Source organism: Gymnoscopelus microlampas, assembly GCF_963454915.1.
Source record: "Gymnoscopelus microlampas genome assembly, chromosome: 4".
In the NCBI taxonomy this organism is placed as follows: domain Eukaryota; kingdom Metazoa; phylum Chordata; class Actinopteri; order Myctophiformes; family Myctophidae; genus Gymnoscopelus; species Gymnoscopelus microlampas.
In genome coordinates this window covers 44,461,534-44,479,740 of record NC_139941.1, presented here as the reverse complement: position 1 = coordinate 44,479,740, position 18,207 = coordinate 44,461,534, and the positions used below count along the sequence as shown (strand labels likewise).

Here is an 18,207-nt window from a genome sequence, read left to right as displayed (position 1 = left end):
TCAGTGCTCTACACCTTCGCGAGAAGAAATGTAAAGCTGGCTTTAGTCCAAAAGTACAGGTCAAAGTCTGTGTAATTACTTAATTGCATCCTGTTTGTGACCATAAAGTCGGCTTTTTTGTGTTGAACAAAAGCACTGGTGATCAAAATAACTGGTTATATAAGGTAGTTTGTTTTATGAATTAACCTATTAACCTACCAACCTATTACCTATTACCTTTTGGATATAAGTATTCATGTAAACAGACAATATTGATGTATTTGTACTTGAAAATGCACAATGTACAGTACCAGCAATACCAGCAGTACTACCAATGTATCCTATACAATTAACAAACCGTGTGAATATTTCTGATACTTTTAATTAATGTCCAATGTAATTCAGGCAACATTCTAAAATGATATGCTCAGCAACCCTTATAGGCCTTTGCTTTGTCCAATATATTACTGGATTCTTTTGTTATGTTATCTAAGACAGAATGACAGCCCATGTTCACATTTTACTGCAATAAAATGTCCTCAGGGTATATGTTATGAAATTATGGTTCATAATGATGCAGTTGAGGTCATGCTAGCATCTGTTTGAAGTGGACCACTTGGATAATCTCCTACTGTAATAATAGTGGAACACGTTTTAACAACATGGTCAGTAACAGCATACTGTACACAATATTTAGGTCAGTCTCTCTGCAGCTTGCATCAGATCCAATGACTTCAAACTGCTTTTGAAAAACAAACTGTGTGTGTGCAGGAGAGACACCAATTAGTATTTGAGGCCTTATGGCAACGTATCACATTTGACCTGCATTGTGTGTGCATGCGTGTGTGCATGTGTGTGTGTGTGTGTGTGTGTGTGTGTGTGTGTGTGTGTGTGTGTGTGTGTGTGTGTGTGTGTGTGTGTGTGTGTGTGTGTGTGTGTGTGTGTGTGTGTGTGTGTGTGTGTGTGTGTCTGAGCTAGTTTAAGATGAGATGCAGTGGTGTAAAGTGACTAACTACATGTACTCAAGTACTGTACTTAAGTTTTATTGAGGTACTTTTACTTTACTGGAGTATTTCCCATTTACATTCCCAATACTTTTAGTTCTACCCCACTACATCTCAGAGGCAAATATTGTACTTTTTACTCCATTACAATTATTTGACTATTTTAGTTACTACTTACTTTGTGGATTTAGATTGTTGTTACAAAACATGCATTAACCACTTCAGCCCTATTTAAACTTTTCGGCTATTTGAAAATAGCCGATCTGCTATTTTAAAAATATTTGTACTCTTTTTATACATTTGAAAACTTGTGAAATGGGACATTCTGCATAATGAGTACTTTGAATACTGAACTTGTACTTGTAACAGAGTATTTCTAGTGTGGTATTGATACTTTTACTTAAGTAAAACATTTGAGTACTTCTTCCACCACTGTGTGTGTGTGTGTGTGTGTGTGTGTGTGTGTGTGTGTGTGTGTGTGTGTGTGTGTGTGTGTGTGTGTGTGTGTGTGTGTGTGTGTGTGTGTGTGTGTGCGTGTGCGTGAGTACGCAGCATGTCTAGATAACTCATCCAAGTCCGACATATATAACAAAGTGACCCAGAGGGGTTCCCAGGCTCAACTGTCTCCTTCACAGCTTGACCCCCAAACAGACACCTGTTTGGCACGTCCCTCCACGGCACTCCCCCGTTGATTGGCGGGCTGTTTGAGTTACGCTGACCTTTTACAGAGGACTCACATGCTGTACATTGAAATGCCTTTCATATGAAGAAAGTGCCTCCTGGAGTTACAAATTCATTCATGACACTAACTTAAAACAAACTGTTGGGTAGTATCCAATAATAATTTACATTGTGTCTCATAGCAGTAGTCACTAGTGGTGGAAAGTAACTAAGTACATTTACTTAATTACTGTACTTAAGTACAATTTTGAGGTATTATACTTTACTTGAGTATTTCAAATTTCCAATACTTCTACTCCACTACATCTCAGAGGCAAATATTGTACTTTTACTCCACTACAATTATTTGAAAACTTTAGTTACTAGTTACTTTTCAGATATAAACTATGATATAATGAAACATACATTAACCACTTTAGCCCTATTTTATACATAGGCTATTTGAAAATAGCAGATCTAAAAGCTCACAACGAGTCGCATCGCGGCGCGTTGTGAGCTTGTAGATCGGCTATTTTCAAATATTTAGTACTTTTACTTTTGGTACTTTAAGTACATTTTGATGCCAATACTTTTGTACTTTTACTCAAGTCATTTTTTTATTTTGGACTTTTACTTGTAACGGAGTATTTTTATAAGTGTTGGTACTTTTACTTAAGTAAAGAATTTGAGTACTTTTTCCACCACTGAAAAAAAGCATAGTAGGTTACTTATGGCTGAAATTATTAGTTATTTCTGTTCTGTATGTGTCAGGCTGTTTATAACAATACCTTGGATCAATCTCATCTGAGCTTAATGTCCTGCTAATGGAGACTAATTGTTATTAGTCTCCATTTTACAGACTAATTGTCATGTAAAACCAGTTAAGTGCTAATTTAAATAGTCGTATATCTGGTGCCCCCCCCAAGTGTGTGTGTGTGTGTGTGTGTGTGTGTGTGTGTGTGTGTGTGTGTGTGTGTGTGTGTGTGTGTGTGTGTGTGTGTGTGTGTGTGTGTGTGTTTGTGTGTGTGAGTGAGGGGGGGGGGGGGGGGGTCCACTCCTGACATAATGTGTTTCCTATGGACTCAATTTGAATTGCAAGAGAGTCCTTCAAACTAAGTCGGCCATCCCACCCATGACTCAAAATTGCATTATAAAACAAAATGCCAGACGCCAGAGTATTTAAAAAGAATGACGGTTTGGTCAACCAGGACCTTCCTTAAGACCCAACCAACCATAGTGACATATGTGCTCATTTGCAGCCTGTGTTATTGCAATACTCCACCGCTGTGTCAGAGGTGTGTTGACTGTGTCCACAATCACAACAGATGACACTACATCTCAACATATATAGGTTACAAGCCAGGATTGGGCCTCAAAAGCATAGTTCTCTCTCTTGGACTGGTGGAAATGGGGTCTTTAACAATGTTTTGCATTAAAATGGTGCTTTTACAATATTTCCTACAATTTGTTGTTGGATTAGATTTAGTAGAGAATTCAACAAAAATGAAAACAAACTGTTCCTCATTTTGCTGGGAACCACCTGGGATCCCCCGACGGATCCCCAGACTCCACTTTGAGAACTGCTGTTTGTTTTAAATAACTTTCCACAAGATGCATTTTCCCTCCCTTGTAAAATATAGTTATTATAATGGGACCTCCTAAAAATATGCATATTTGGCTCAAAATCCTTCAATTTGGAATTGGAAACATTCTTTTTTTTTTGCAGGTTTAAATTTAATTCAATTCAATTGGGCTTTATGAGCATGGGAAACATAAGTTTACACTGCCAAAACAAGATACAAAATAATGCAATCAAAATCATTAGTGTAATGACAGGCCCTAGGTCACGGGTGTCACATTGCAAACTGAAAAAACGGTGCTTTTTCTGTTAGAAAATGCTTCTAAGCAAACTTCTCTCTCTTTCTCTCAGTCTTTCTAGATTAGATCTAGATTACAGCGTGAGTTAGACAGTTTCTTACTCACACGGTAAAAAATGATTTAAATTGTAAATCAATACATAGGGTGACAAATCTATTTACATTCCAAATAGATAACAGATTGTTGTTGTCACCACCTGTTGTCGTCTAGCCAGGTGGACTAGTCCATCATCGTCATCAGCTTTTGTCAAAAACACTCTTCGAGGGGAAAAATAAACAACAAGGAGGGAGTCATTCAGAGAATCATTTACAAAAGAAAAGATGGTTAAATTGTTGGCATTGAGTCGTAGTCAGGACAGGGGCCATCGTTGCCAGATTGTGTGAGAGAATTAAGCAACCAGGTCTAGGAAAACAAGCCCAAAAGAAGCAACTAGGGCACTAGCACTTTAAACCTATACGTGTATACATTGAAAATAGACGATCTACAAGCTCACAACGTGTCGCAATGCGACGCGTTGTTTCTTTCAAATATATTGAAAGAAATGTGGAATATTTGGAAGATTTTTGAAACATTCTAACACCACAAATTTGGCTCCACAAAACATTTTCAGATGGGGGTTAGCTACACATTCATATTAATTTGGGGATCCAATGACACATGTATTTAAACCACTGGTTAAAATAATTTAAAACATTGTGAAACAAGCCCAAATAGGCAGCTACACTTTAGAAACAAGCCCCAAAAAACTGCAACTATACCAATATTTACAAGCAACTTTACAGAAAAATAAGCCCCAAATCGCTTATAATAAGCCGTCATGGCAACACTGGCAGTGGCCCGTCAGACCCGTTTGAAGAGGCCTGTCAATGGAATGTCGACGCCATTGGCTGGTAGTAAACAGACGTCACAGAAGTGGGCGGGGACATGGCCAACCGCCAATGACGTAGTCCCATTCTGGGAAAGGGAGGAGCCTAATGGCATTTTTTGACTGCTCTGACACTTCCTTACCGGCATTTCGTTGCAGTCGCCGGCGAGTGAACAGCACGCACTCCTCGAGTATTTATTTATTAATTTATTGTAGAACGTGTTTATATTTCGTGCTAAAAATGCTTGGCCTATGCCTCTACGTGCCTGTGCCCAATTCGGACCGAATTGAGGTGGAATATTTCGAATCCAACGGACTACCGTCGCAGCTGAAGTCGCTCTTCAAGCTGAGCGTTTTCCTCCCATCCCAGGAATTCACCACCTACCAAAAATGGCGGAAGGTAAAGAAACTTTCCCGAATTTTTAATTACATAGGGCCTGCGTTTTAATGAACTGAAAAGTATTGTTTGTTGAACGTTTTCTAGCTTTCCATATTTTTCCAGGTTTATATTGTTGCTTTTTGTTAATGAAAAGAGGGATTCTTCCATTCCACGTAGCGGTAGGAAAAGCCTGTACGAGTAGGCCTCGCCGGTGTCCCGCTTGATTCGTTGCTCTTTAAATTACGTATGCAGCAGTGTTGCCAGATTCTGTCAGAGAAATGAGCAACCAGTTATATGAAAACGAGCCCAAAAGAGGCAACTAGGCCACATGACACTTAAACCTATGTGCATCGGCTATTTTCAAAAAAATATCTTTATGGGGAAAAGGTGAACATTTTTAAATATATATACAAAAAAACATATGTTATGGACAAATATAAATTTGGCGTTCCTTGACTTAGACATGTCTGAGAACCACTGGTTTAAACCACATATAGCAAACCAGCTACAAAAAAACGCAACCCGGAACCACCAATATTTACGCGACTTAACAGAAAAAAGCCCAAAGTCTCTTATAATAAGCAGACCTGGCAACACCGAGCACGCTCCCTGGAGATTATACTGCGTGGTACGACGGTGTCGCTGTCCAAAAAGACAGGAGAAAAGGTAGTCTCTTTACTGGCAAGCTACGGTGTAGCCGATATATTATAACTCATATGGGTGTACCTGCTACACCCATATGAGTTATTATTTATCGGTTACACCCTAGTTTAAAAGGACTGATAAGCGGTGCATTTACATGTTGAATGGCCTTTATTTTGATATGCCGGTATTCGTATTATAATATTATTGTTTAGATCTTGTATCTTTTCCACATTGTTGGAATATTGGACTAACATTACCATAATACAGCGTTCGGCAACCTTTTTTGACATGAAGGGCCATGCTTTTATTTGATAGATGGTGTGCATATTATCAACATTAAGTTTAATTATGTCGCCACATCAAAATAGAATATTGCCAACAGATCTTGATTGACCATATACATAACAACCGTTATTTTTTATTCTGAAATATTTTCTTTCACAACGGTACTTGTGTTGTGGTTAGCCTTCTATTGCCCTGAGTAATCATTACTCAGAGCAATAACTCCCAGACTCCCTAACCAGTCAGAGTTCATTCAGAGTTTGAATGAATGTAGAATTATGTGCAGAATGTAATTTGCATACAGATGTGAGGGGAGTGGGGACTTAATTTTAACTTAATAATAAAAAAAATCCTCTCTCACACTTGTGCCACTGATCACCCTCCCCTCTGCCAATGTTGCCAACCACTGCCATAATATCACTGTCTGGCTGTTTTATATGTAACTGTCCCTTTAATACAGGGATTTTGGTATTTCACGTTTTATGTCATGATGGAGTGACTTGAGTGCACCAGGGTAACCTCTTCTGGCCACTGTGGCCAGGATCGCTGTGTGACTATCACGTTCATAGACAGCAGCTCGAATATGACACCGCTTTGCGAGTCTACTCCACCGCCAGTGTCCTAGTTTTAGAGCAGAGAGACGTCTGGTCAGTCACGTTGCAGAACTTGGCGTGTTGAAGCGCAGTTAACATTTAAAGCTGGACATGAGATGAAGCCACAGGCGTCAGTCTGTCAAGCCCACGTTTGAATCTTGGCTCGGTCACAGCGACGGCTTGTGACCTGACGGCATGTGATCTGACCCCACACCACTGTTGCAGTCGTGTAGGGTCAGATCACAAGCCAATGTAGCAAAAAACGGGGTCATCAAATATTGTATGACTGTCCATGCTAAAGGAGTTTCCTTGGCAGGACACGCAGGCCATAAATCGATTAAATGACAGGATCACAGTTGTCACTGGAGCCTTTGCTAGCCATATTGCATTTCTCTGTCAAAGCTACAAATGTTGGCCAGTGTTAATGATTGACATTGGTTCACACAAAATGCATACAGCAGCCTAATTCACAATATTGTTTGTCCTTTGTTTTCCTGTAGAAATCCTTAAAGAGAGAAGAGAAGGACCTAAATGGACAGCTGGATGTTGAGGATTTTGTCCACTATTTGCAAGACTACGAAAGGGACCTGAAGCTTGTTGTAAAAAGTTGGGACAAAAAGAATAAAGGTATGACTTGATTCTGCTTTTGGTAAAGGGTAATCAAACTCTTAGTTTAATCTGCCAAGGGGGACTTAAGCCACCTGCGTAACTTATTGTGTAGAGGTATTAAAGTACAACACTATGAAACATCCAGTGACGTTCACACAGGGCCCATGTGAACGTCATTCTCTGCATAGGTCATGGCAGTTCAACAGTTGCCCTTGATTTATTAATTTCTTGATGTAATGATGTCTACTAACCAACACCTAGATGGCAGTTAACATCTTAAAACATATTTGTGTGTTTCTGACATCGCCTTTCAAGGAATATAGCTGCGCAATTATAGATTGTTTTGTTTCATCAAGTCATATATCTTTAGAAGAAGTTACAAGTGCACTTTTGTATACATTAAAAACATTGTTTCCCCTTTGTTCCTTTTTAAAGGGCCCATCAGTTCCACAGTGTTCATGGAGTCTCTCAGAGATCTTGGTGTGCACATATCTGAACAGCATGCAGAGAAGGTCCTTAAAAGGTATGTCCAAGAGGAATTTGCCCTCATATCCATAGTCGATGTAAGAAAAATGAAACGACAATGTCCGTCTTGCCTTGATGGCTTGTGGTAATTTGGTTCTTGTTTTAATAGCATGGATAAGAATGGAACAATGACAATCGGTTGGAGTGATTGGAGCAACTATCCCTTGATCGACAGGACTGAGAACATCCCTGAGATAATTCTATACTGGAAGCACTCTACGGTAAGAGGAGACCGGGAATGGCAACACAATAGCAATGTGTATGACATTTCTCTTTATAGAGTATTTTTTAGCACTTTGACTTGCCAGGGCACTTTAAATGCCATTGCCCAGGTTGACACGCATGAATCGGCTGTTAAGCAGTATTGCTCTATAAAAGGTGTTCAGGTCAGGAAGGATTATGTCTGAGGGATTTGCTGATTTATCTAGCTCTTATGTAAACGTGAAATAGTGTTGAGAAGCAGGCTCAAATTACCCTCTGTGGGGTCAGTGCCATTGAAATACTGTACGACCTAATGATGTTAGCAGCCTGACCACTAGATATGCACTGCAGACATATTTACAGAATGTCCTTGGGCTAAAATTAAAGGTAGTAGAGGTACCCCTGCACTAATTATAAAGCAGGGAAAAAACCAGGGAAAATGTCAGTTTAATAAATTAAACGATATGGCCATTACATACCCATATTCCTCCTACATGTTCATTTGTCGTCACTTTAGATGGAGCATCAACTAAAGGTTTTAATGGGGTATCATTTGTACAGTCAGGAGATGAGTGTACATTATTGCCAAGTTGATCAGAGTTCACACTGGCACGGATCCATGAATCTTTATCTGTACTCTGTCCATGGCTTAGATTAGGTAGCCTATTAAACGTATTATGAAACGGTGTGTCCTAAAACCTTTGTGCATTGAACAAATTAGAATTTTTATGGCTTGACCACAGCATTGTGGAATTGCTATCAACTCGAAGAGCAACACGGCTACAGAACAAGTGTCTGACAGAACAAACTTTTGTCTGCCAACTCTGGATTTTCAACTCGCGTGGACTAAATGACGCATGACTTGACCTATGAGTTGAAATAAGACCTCACTTGACGTAATAGTCGCTGTCCCCAAGGTCAAATCTTGCGAAATTCAACCTGTTGGACAGAACACTGGAATTTTCATCCCATCCTCACCAGCCATGTTCCCCAGAATAGAATGTCTGATGTGGGGGGGGGGGGGGTCACCTGATGGGGTACAAACTTGCCAACCAAGTCAACATCTTTGACTTAAGATTAGAATAAATAAGCTTTGTTTTGTTGTCCAACTTGGTGCGTTTCTATTGGCTCTTGTAAATAATGTAAACTGTTATTTCTATGATCCCTATAGATCTTTGATGTGGGTGAGAACCTGATGGTGCCTGATGAATTTACTACTGAGGAGAAAATGACAGGGATGTTGTGGAGACATCTGGTTGCAGGCGGTGGTGCTGGAGTTGTGTCTAGAACCTTCACTGCCCCGTTGGACCGGCTCAAAGTCATGATGCAGGTAAGGTCAAAATCACATTTTGAGCACATTTCCGGATCCGGTGTCAGGCTGGATCCAGAGTCTAGCAGCTTAGTTGGTAGTTATTGCTCAGTAGCTAAGTACAGCTTAAATCTTCATATAGGTTAGGCTGGAAATGCCTTGCAATCTTTTATAGGGCATTATTAGGCCACTTGCATAAGAGCGGGTGGCTTAGTTACTTTTTCTGAATTTCTCAAGAGTTGGCCATTACTGAAGAGTGATAAATTGGTTAATGTTTATGGGATGAGCAAGGGGCCAGAGTCCACGGCCTATTTGTTAAACCTAGTTTACTAGGTCATCCACTGGCACAGAAGACGCACACCCTCCAGGGGAACATACAATTTGTTGCATAAACGTGTGACTGCAAAGTCTGTTCGTGTCAATGGCCTCAATATTTGTCAGCAGGCTCGTCATAGTTGGTCACCTTTGATATAGTTTTGAACTTTTGTTATGCAATTCTAGAACCAGGTTTCTGCCCTGACCTATTGCTTGTGGATTATTTGATTTGGCATTCAAGGATGGCTTGGCCTTTCCCCCAGATCCAATCGCCCCCTGCCATAAGTACATACCTGTACTTTAAAATACCTGTTGGCAGAGTGGGAAAATAGAAAAATATAGAGGCAGATGAGATTGGGTAGAGTAAACTTAGTTCTCCATACTGTGGCTGCTATCGAAGACAGACATGCTAGTCATAATCATAGTTTACTGGCATATGGCAGTGTTAATTCAACACTTGTATTACCACGGTTGTCAGCTGAATTATATTTTGTTTTTCTCCTATTAGGTTCATGGATCACGAACCAACAATATGTGCATTATGAGTGGATTTGCCCAAATGATCAAAGAAGGTGGGATGAGATCCTTGTGGAGAGGGAATGGGATTAATGTCATCAAAATCGCCCCTGAATCGGCGCTCAAGTTCATGGCTTACGAGCAGGTATTAAAAAAAAAATCTCAAACAAGTTCCTTTTTATAACTGTTTGCTTAGATGAAGACATGCTTTTTTTTTCCTGGTCTCCATTTTCTAATGAGTCTCTTTCCCCTTTTTTATTTCTCACAGATCAAGCGTCTGATTGGCAGTGACACAGTGACTCTGAACATTGTGGACCGTTTCGTTGCAGGCTCTCTGGCAGGAGTGTTTGCCCAGAGTACCATCTACCCCATGGAGGTAATTATACTTGGATTGGACAGGAACAAAAGAGTGGATTAGTTTTTATTCAAATAAATGTTTTAAGGCTTCTTAAATTTGCACCCATACGGTTATCTCAAAATATTCCTTAAGATCTCTGCCATGCGAGTATAAGCAAAGATTCTGTTGCCAGTTAACAATGTATTAACATGGTTTCTATTTCATTTCAAGGTCCTGAAAACTCGGCTTGCCCTGAGAAAGACTGGCCAATACTTGGGTATCTCAGACTGTGCAAAGCAAATCTTCAGAAGGGAAGGCCTTGGAGCATTCTACAAGGGCTATGTCCCCAACATGTTGGGAATCATCCCCTATGCAGGCATTGACCTGGCAGTGTATGAGGTAAATGGTTGTTGAAGTTACAGACCTGATAATCAAGTAAAAGGATTTAATCCGATAATCTTGTATTTCCAGTGTCTAATTGCTTTCTCCCACTCAATCCTTAGACACTGAAAAATAGCTATTTGGAGCGGTATGGCGCCAACGGCACAAATCCTGGTGTGTTTGTTTTGCTCGCCTGTGGCACTGTGTCCAGTACTTGCGGTCAACTGGCCAGCTATCCCTTGGCTCTGGTACGCACCCGCATGCAAGCACAAGGTGAGTCCCACTGCTCTCTTCATCTCTGCTGATTTATCTTCATTGTTTTGGCTTGTTATGGGTAGTAACTAATGTATAATCTTTTTTTTACAGCTACATTGGGGAGCAGTCAGCCGGTTACCATGACGGGGCTTTTCAAGAACATTATTCAGACGGAGGGTCCCGTGGGACTCTACAGGGGCCTGGGCCCCAACTTTTTGAAAGTAATTCCAGCAGTTAGCATTAGCTACGTGGTTTATGAGAACCTGAAAACATCGCTTGGGGTGACCTCACGCTGAACCCGACTTTCTTTGCCTGAGGGGTTTCAAGGATGCAATGTGACACCTTTTCATGCTCCACCCCAAGGGCTTGGGTACAAGAATCTCAGACATTTGGGTGTTTTTCGAGGTTTGTGGAACGATCTCATTCTGTGAATGTCAGCTGATGAAAGTCAAGCAAGTACACTAACAAGAAATGCCAAGGTGGAGGATATTGATTCTGAAGTTGTGGGGAACTGGAAGCTCTGTCAGTGCTGCTACAACAAGGAGGAAAAAATGGAACTCTCAGTATAAGTGACTATAAATCGGACCAAATGTTTTGTGTTCTAGTGCCTAAGCAAATGTTTGTTTCTTATGTGACCGTTGTAAACCTGAACAGCCTCAGTCACCACCCATTAAATAAGCACTATTGCCTTTTACTAAAGATACTGTACAAATGCAATTCTGTAGTGCAAACTTATGTTCGTGGCAATGGTGACATTATCAAGTGTTTCATTCTCCAACGGTTCTACCTGTCAAGGTCTTGTATGAAAGGATTATCCGATGTGGCTTATGTTTACCCTTCTGCTCTGTCTTACTTTGTAAAAATTGCAGAATGTAGTTGTGGTTTTCCAAAAGACTGAAGTATTTATTTATGTCCATCCAGTATTTATTATTTTTACTCTGGAGAAGTGGTAGACTTGTGTTGCTTGTCTTTCGAATGAATGCTTTTGTTGCTGGCGTTGGAGAGTTTCGAAGAGCTCTTTGTAAGGAAATGAATGACGTGTTTAATATGATACATTCAGGAAGGGGAACTTAACACTGCCACCTGTCAAATGCTGCTAAATCTTTGGCTGTGGCTATGAGATGGTAAAATGGTCAGGTAGTTGGAGTTTTGAAATGTACTGTCTTCTGTGGGTTTTATACAAGTGTCTTGTTTTTTGTAAACCACCTGTACATGGCTTGTTGCACTACTGCTTTTTTGTTTTGTTTTTCCTCAATGTATAAATGTTTGAGTAAAGTCCTATGTATTCATTACCTAGTGTGTCAGGGTACACCTAGTGGTTATATTTCAAACATTTATACTTTGAGGAATAACTGCTTGAGTAATGATTGCACTTTAATCAAATGCTGGAAGGGCTTTTGAATGTCAACTTGGCAAATCAAGTTATTTTTGTCAATTCTTTTTAGGATTGTGTTTTTAATGGACCATTTAATTTCAGGCAAATAAATGCAATTTATTGAGAAAATTATTTTGTGTCCTTTGTCAGAAATGTGTGGGTGAATTTTCACTTTGGTTGTCACTCTTGTTCTTGAATGCTTTTTACACAAAGTTGACCTCTCGGCCAAACTGAAAGATGCACATGCAGTATCTTTTGAGAAAAATATTTGAAAACTCCAAAAAGGGTATATATTCAATATAGTATAATTACATTTTCAAATATTTTTTACACAGAATCAAAAGTTTATGTTCATGATTCACCAGGAACCTGAATGGCTTGGTTCCAGGCTAAAAATATTATATAATTATGGATATATTATATAATTATGGATATTTAGCCTACATTGGATATATATATTTTCGGAAATATCTATTGGAAAAATGCATGTGTTTTCTATCTGTGGCACCACAAAATGGCCGCCACTGATATTATGGCTATATAATCCAAGCACAGCAAATCATGATTCACAGAAGCGCAATACCAGCTCGGCGGAGCCACTGCATTAGAATAAAGCAGTTTGTCCCAAGCGACTGCACGTAGCAAAACACGGAAGCCGGAATGATCGACTCAGTGCCATAGTTAGCAGCTCGGTGCAAATGTAACAAACTGAATTAAATCCTTCTATTTACGACTGTTAACGCAATGTGACAATATAAATCATTTAAAAGCTGGTAGCAATGTATCGCTAGCCATCTATAATGAATCATTTTGTCGTTTAGAAACGGAACACCGCAGCTTAAATAGTGAATAGCCAAACAGTGAATTATTTAAAATGTTGGAGAACATGTTCCGAACTGGTTTTCTGATCAGGACGACACATACGGTCCTAACCTGGGTTATAACTTTAATACTGTTTTTACACAACACAGGTAAGTCATGCCAGGCTAACTGTGCTAAGCATGTTTGCTATGTAACATCACAAAACTGACGCGGATAGTAGACCAGATTTAGACTTCTGGGTTGATCTATTTATTAGCATCGGTTTAGACAAATGCTGTAGTTTATTACAACTAAAGCAATGAGGTTGCGTATGTTGTGTTCGTGTAGATCCAGTGGTGTAAAGTAACCAAGTACGTTTACTTTTTAATTTTTAGGTATTTTTTACTTAACTGGAGTATTTCCAATTTTCAGTACTTTTACTTCTACTCCACTACATCTCAGAGGCAAATATTATACTTTTACTTCACCACAATTACTACAACTTGAGTTACTTTTATAGATTATTATTATTATTATTACAAAACATACATTAACCACTTAAGCTCTGTAAACATTTCGGCCATTTGAAAATAGCCGATCTACAAGCTTTTGTATGCATTACGCATTGTGAGCTTGTAGATCTGCTATAGATTTGCTGCTATAGATTGGTATACATTTTATACATGCATTCTATACTTGTGTAATGGGACATATTTACTGATACTACACAATGAGTACTACTTTCTGCATTTGGTACTTTAATGACTTTTTCCACCACTGTGTAGATCTGCGGAGGTGTGAAGAACATGGAGAGTTGATGCAGCCTATTCTGTTCTCCTTGCTGGTGCTGCTGTCAGTGATGCTGTACTTCACGGTGTCTCTGATGGACCCAGGGTTTGTTCTCACTGACACTGTCAAGGTAGGCCTGAACAACAACAACAACAACAACAACATGCACTGTAAAGTCATCAGTGTTAAAGTTAAAGCTCCATGACTTACCCACGACCACAATGGAAACAAGCCCTTAGGGCAGGGGTCTTCAACAGGGGGTCTGGGACCCCTAGGGGGTCCTCAGAGTTACTACAGTGGGTCCGCCAAATCTTTGTGTGATATGTTTTTTGTTCTTTCCTTATCCACTTGAACCCTAGCATCCCTTTTCCGAAGAGAACTTTAGCCAAAAAGAATTGCCAATTTTTGGCAAAGAGGTATAGGTGTAGAGGGAAAAAAGAGCAGCAAAAGTTAATCTGAAACACAATTTTATACAATATGGGGGTCCCTGCTTCATCTCTCTCTCAGCTAGGGGGTCCCTACTTCATCTCTCTCTCAGCTAGGGGGTCCTTGGGCTGAAAACGTTGAAGACCCCTGCCTTAGGGCTTTTTGTGTTATCATTTTAGCGCCATTGTATAATCGTACCACTGTACTATTTGCAAACTGTTAATAAAGTATTCAATCAATCAATCAATCAATCAAAACACCTGATCTGCCCCGGGAGACCACTTTTCTACAACTCTGACAAGATGGAATCCCCTCAGGCAGACTGCACTACTTAACCTAAATAAACATCCTACCCGACACCAGGGTCTAAATTTCTCAATAGAAGAGCAGGGAGACCACCTCCAGCCACTTCAGGGGCCAGTTGCACCACCTGACACTAAGTTCAAACTTAGCCTAGTTATAGCTTAAACACATTCAATCCGGGAAAGTATCTCTGTCATTTTAGATTTCTTTGGCTATTCAAAAATAGCAGATATACAAGCTCATAGCGCGGCACCGAGTGCCGCGCTATGAGCTTGTAAATCTGCTATTTTTTGAAAAATCGTGAAAATGAGTACAAATCTTTGAATGTTTAAAGATTTGCACAAATTTTCACATAAAAAAAATAAATAGCAGATCTACAAGCTCATAGCGCGGCAGCCAAATAAATCTAAAAATACCACAGATACTTTCCCGGCTATTATAGCTTAAATGGTTTTTTTAGAAGCCATTTAAGCTATAACTAGGCTAAGTTTGAACGTAGTGTGAGGTGGTGCAACTGGCCCCAGATGTGCTAGTTAAATTGTATTAACGTGTTCTACCACACAGATAGGTTCAATTATAATTATTTGTTCAAATAAGTTGAAAGTTCAGGCTTGTAGCTTTAAACTCTCTTACGGGTGCATTTTGTTCCATGTGTACACTCAGAGATACAAATGGATAAATTAATACATAGGATTTTACTGTGTGTTATGGATTGTGGGATGTGGATATAGGTGACCCACATTTGCCTTTTTACCCCCTACAGAGCCCTCAAGGTATGAGTGAGGAATTGGAGGTGATGATACCTCAGTCCACCCCGAGGTTGCGTCGTTGTGGCTATTGTCTATTACAGGTAGAGCTACTTTCACAGCTGTTGTTCACTCCGTGTCATTTTGGAAAAATACCAACTGTCACCAGACAAATGCAGCTAAATTGTGGTTGTTAAAGTCCATCTGTTCTGTGAGCCAGTTTGTCAGGTTCCTTAACATGATCACATTTTATTTTAAACACATAGTTGGCTGGTAAAATAGTTAAATACTTAACTAGCCTGATGAAATCAGCCACTGTGGTGTGTAAAGAATAAAGTTAGTTCCTGTGTGTGTGTGTGTGTGTGTGTGTGTGTGTGTGTGTGTGTGTGTGTGTGTGTGTGTGTGTGTGTGTGTGTGTGTGTGTGTGCATTGTATCACAATTTGTATTTGGATCAGATGCATTGGTTAGCATTGGCTACTTTGAACCATCAAAAAATATTTTCAATTTGTGTCTCTTACATCGATACATATGAGCAATGAAGACTTTATTGATAAAAAATACATGCTCTGTCTCTCTCTCTTTCTCTCTCTCTCTCTGTGTTGAGCAGCAGCCTATGAGAGCCAGGCATTGTCAGACGTGTAAACAATGTGTGCACCGCTTTGACCATCACTGTCCCTGGATAGAAAACTGCGTGGGCGAGAGGAACCACCGCTGGTTCATCGTCTACCTCATCGTGCAGCTGGTTGCTCTGCTCTGGGCACTTCAGATAGCTTTGTACGTAACGTGGAGACAACAATGGCTCTGTATGTCTGAAAAATAGCAGCTCTACATCTACAAACTCACAGTGCATCCCTATGCAATGTGGTGCATTGTGAACTTGTAGATCTGCTATTTTCAATGCACAATACAGGCTTGCAACTTACCTTGTTTTTGAGATTATGCTCAAAGATTTGTAGCCATTAGCATCAATTTAGTAAAATAGTTTGAAAATGGACAAATAAAAATAATAATTTGGTGTCAACACTCGAACACACTAATTGTATTTATACCTGCACTACTATGTACTACTATGTACCATGCCTTGGGTGGTACATAAGCATTTTAGAAAACCATTAATAAAACAAAATTGCCTTGTTCTTTGTCTTTCAGGACAGGCATTTCGTCCGGCAGTACGTGGCAGGTATGGTTCAGACTCAATGGGTTCCTCTTGGCAGCACTGGGCTTGGTAGGCCTATTTTCTGTTGTTGTGGTGCTGCTGCTTGGCTGTCACCTCTACTTGGTCTCCATCAACTCCACCACCTGGGAGTTCATGTCACGACACAGGATATCGTACCTGAAGAACTGCGGAGATGACGAGAACCCTTTTGATCGTGGAGTCATCTGCAACCTGTGGGATTTTTTCTGCATCTGTCGGACCGTTGTTTGGGAGCAGACCTACAACAGGAGTAACCACAATCCTGTTTAATTTCCTCAGACAGCATGGCGGTATCTGTTGAAAGCCGTATGAACAAGCCTGTTTACCACCAGTGCATATGGGTCATTTAGTATTAAATAGTATAGTGTTTGCTCCAACCTGCTTTGACCCATCACTGTCCTTGCTTGGATAGTGGCAGATAAGTGGGGATTATTGAGTCAGGACATTTAAGATGTTCATAAAAGTATACTCTATGCAGAAACGGCTATAGACTATTCCAAGTGGGTTAAAACAAACACCTTTTTTCACTGACAAAAACTAACTACTGGTTGTGCTCGGGTGTTGCGCTCTGAAAATAGCAGATCTACAAGCTCACTATTTTAGAATATTTAGAACATTTAAAACATTTCAGATGACTAAAATATGACTAAAAGGAATACTATTCAAAAGACTATGACTAAAATGAAATCAAAATTTGCTGTCAAAATCAACACTGCCCTACACCACTACCTGTTGTCTGTAATTTTTGTTGCCCCCTTATTGTTGGTTATGGGGACAATAAAGTACAAAACTAATATTGAATTTCTTCGGTCTGTTAGGGCTGCACGGTAATTGCTGACATGATAATGATAATTTCGATTATTCACGATTATTAATGATTAATTGATGATGATCATTGGTGGAAATATGTTTTTTGTTGTTCATTGTGTTTATCAGTGTCATATCTTTGGTCATATGGTATGTAATGGCCTCTGTGGTTTTATTGTGCCGCTGTGAGCCTGATGGATGGGGAGGTGGGTTGTACAATGTTCTAACTAACCGTTATGTAATAATGAGATGAGAGCAAGGTGCAACAGCTTACCAAATTAGATGAAGTTTCACAATTACCTAATTGTGAAACATAAAATCACCATTTTAAATTACTACAGATTCATTGTGCAGCCCTAAAGTTTGTAATTAATGTGCCGTAGTTTTGATATAAATAATTTGTTTGTGATCAGGTTGTCTGATATGGATTTTTCCAGGCCAATATCAATTCTCATACAGGAAGTCCGGTATAGAGTAGTGCTTGAAATGTTCTTTTTTTATGCATTCAAAATAGATGTGAAATTAATACACAAATATATGAATACATATAATTACACTGGATAATTAACATATTTTTCAACAATCTGCATAATTATCTATAGGCTACTATTAAAATAAATCTGCCATATTGGTGTCCTTAAAATGCAGATATTAGACTAATATATCGGTCAATCCGATATATCAGACTACCTCTAGTAGTGATGTCAGCCAATTATTTTCATCGTTTGAGTGATTAATTGTTCAGTGGTTATAATGTGATAACATTCTATGCACTTTAGTTTAAAATCCATGTTTGATACAAATGTTACATTTTGTACTGGGTTTGTTCTTTTTTATTCATTGACTCAAGGATACAATAAACACTAATCTTTATTAATATACAGTACATATGTATTGGCCTACATTCCTAGTCAGGATGCACTCACATACACATACATTCACATGGTAATGTGTAATATTTCCAGCAGCAGAAACTTAAAGTGCTACTGTAGCTAAATTAATACCTGTAATAACAATAGCTTGCCTTTTGC

General features: G+C 39.4%; 2 protein-coding genes across 2 annotated transcripts; both read left to right on the top strand.

Moving 5' to 3' along the window:
• The first annotated feature begins 4,551 nt into the window (after positions 1-4,551).
• On the top strand, positions 4,552-12,237 carry LOC311043669 (calcium-binding mitochondrial carrier protein SCaMC-2-A-like). The gene is made up of 10 exons (XM_084054998.1): positions 4,552-4,786; positions 6,786-6,912; positions 7,330-7,417; positions 7,529-7,640; positions 8,792-8,950; positions 9,753-9,905; positions 10,029-10,136; positions 10,329-10,496; positions 10,601-10,751; positions 10,845-12,237. Exons 1-10 carry the CDS (start codon positions 4,628-4,630, stop codon positions 11,027-11,029), a joined length of 1,410 nt encoding a protein of 469 aa, XP_083911124.1. The 5' UTR covers positions 4,552-4,627; the 3' UTR covers positions 11,030-12,237.
• A 520-nt stretch (positions 12,238-12,757) lies between these two features.
• Positions 12,758-18,062, top strand: LOC311043318 (palmitoyltransferase ZDHHC12-B-like). Its single transcript, XM_084054507.1, has 5 exons — positions 12,758-13,079; positions 13,695-13,828; positions 15,191-15,277; positions 15,782-15,948; positions 16,324-18,062. Exons 1-5 carry the CDS (start codon positions 12,983-12,985, stop codon positions 16,637-16,639), a joined length of 801 nt encoding a protein of 266 aa, XP_083910633.1. The 5' UTR covers positions 12,758-12,982; the 3' UTR covers positions 16,640-18,062.
• The last annotated feature ends 145 nt before the right edge of the window (positions 18,063-18,207 follow it).

What these genes read in the sequence shown, in the direction of transcription:
- LOC311043669 (XM_084054998.1), top strand. Translation starts at nt 4,628, where the DNA reads ATGCTTGGCCTATGCCTCTACGTGCCTGTGCCCAATTCGGACCGAATT. An exon ending in TATACTGGAAGCACTCTACG is followed by an intron (nt 7,641 to 8,791) that starts GTAAGAGGAGAC and finishes TGATCCCTATAG; the next exon opens with ATCTTTGATGTGGGTGAGAA. An exon ending in AGTTCATGGCTTACGAGCAG is followed by an intron (nt 9,906 to 10,028) that starts GTATTAAAAAAA and finishes TATTTCTCACAG; the next exon opens with ATCAAGCGTCTGATTGGCAG.
- LOC311043318 (XM_084054507.1), top strand. Translation starts at nt 12,983, where the DNA reads ATGTTGGAGAACATGTTCCGAACTGGTTTTCTGATCAGGACGACACAT. An exon ending in TTCTCACTGACACTGTCAAG is followed by an intron (nt 13,829 to 15,190) that starts GTAGGCCTGAAC and finishes TACCCCCTACAG; the next exon opens with AGCCCTCAAGGTATGAGTGA. An exon ending in TGGGCACTTCAGATAGCTTT is followed by an intron (nt 15,949 to 16,323) that starts GTACGTAACGTG and finishes TTTGTCTTTCAG; the next exon opens with GACAGGCATTTCGTCCGGCA.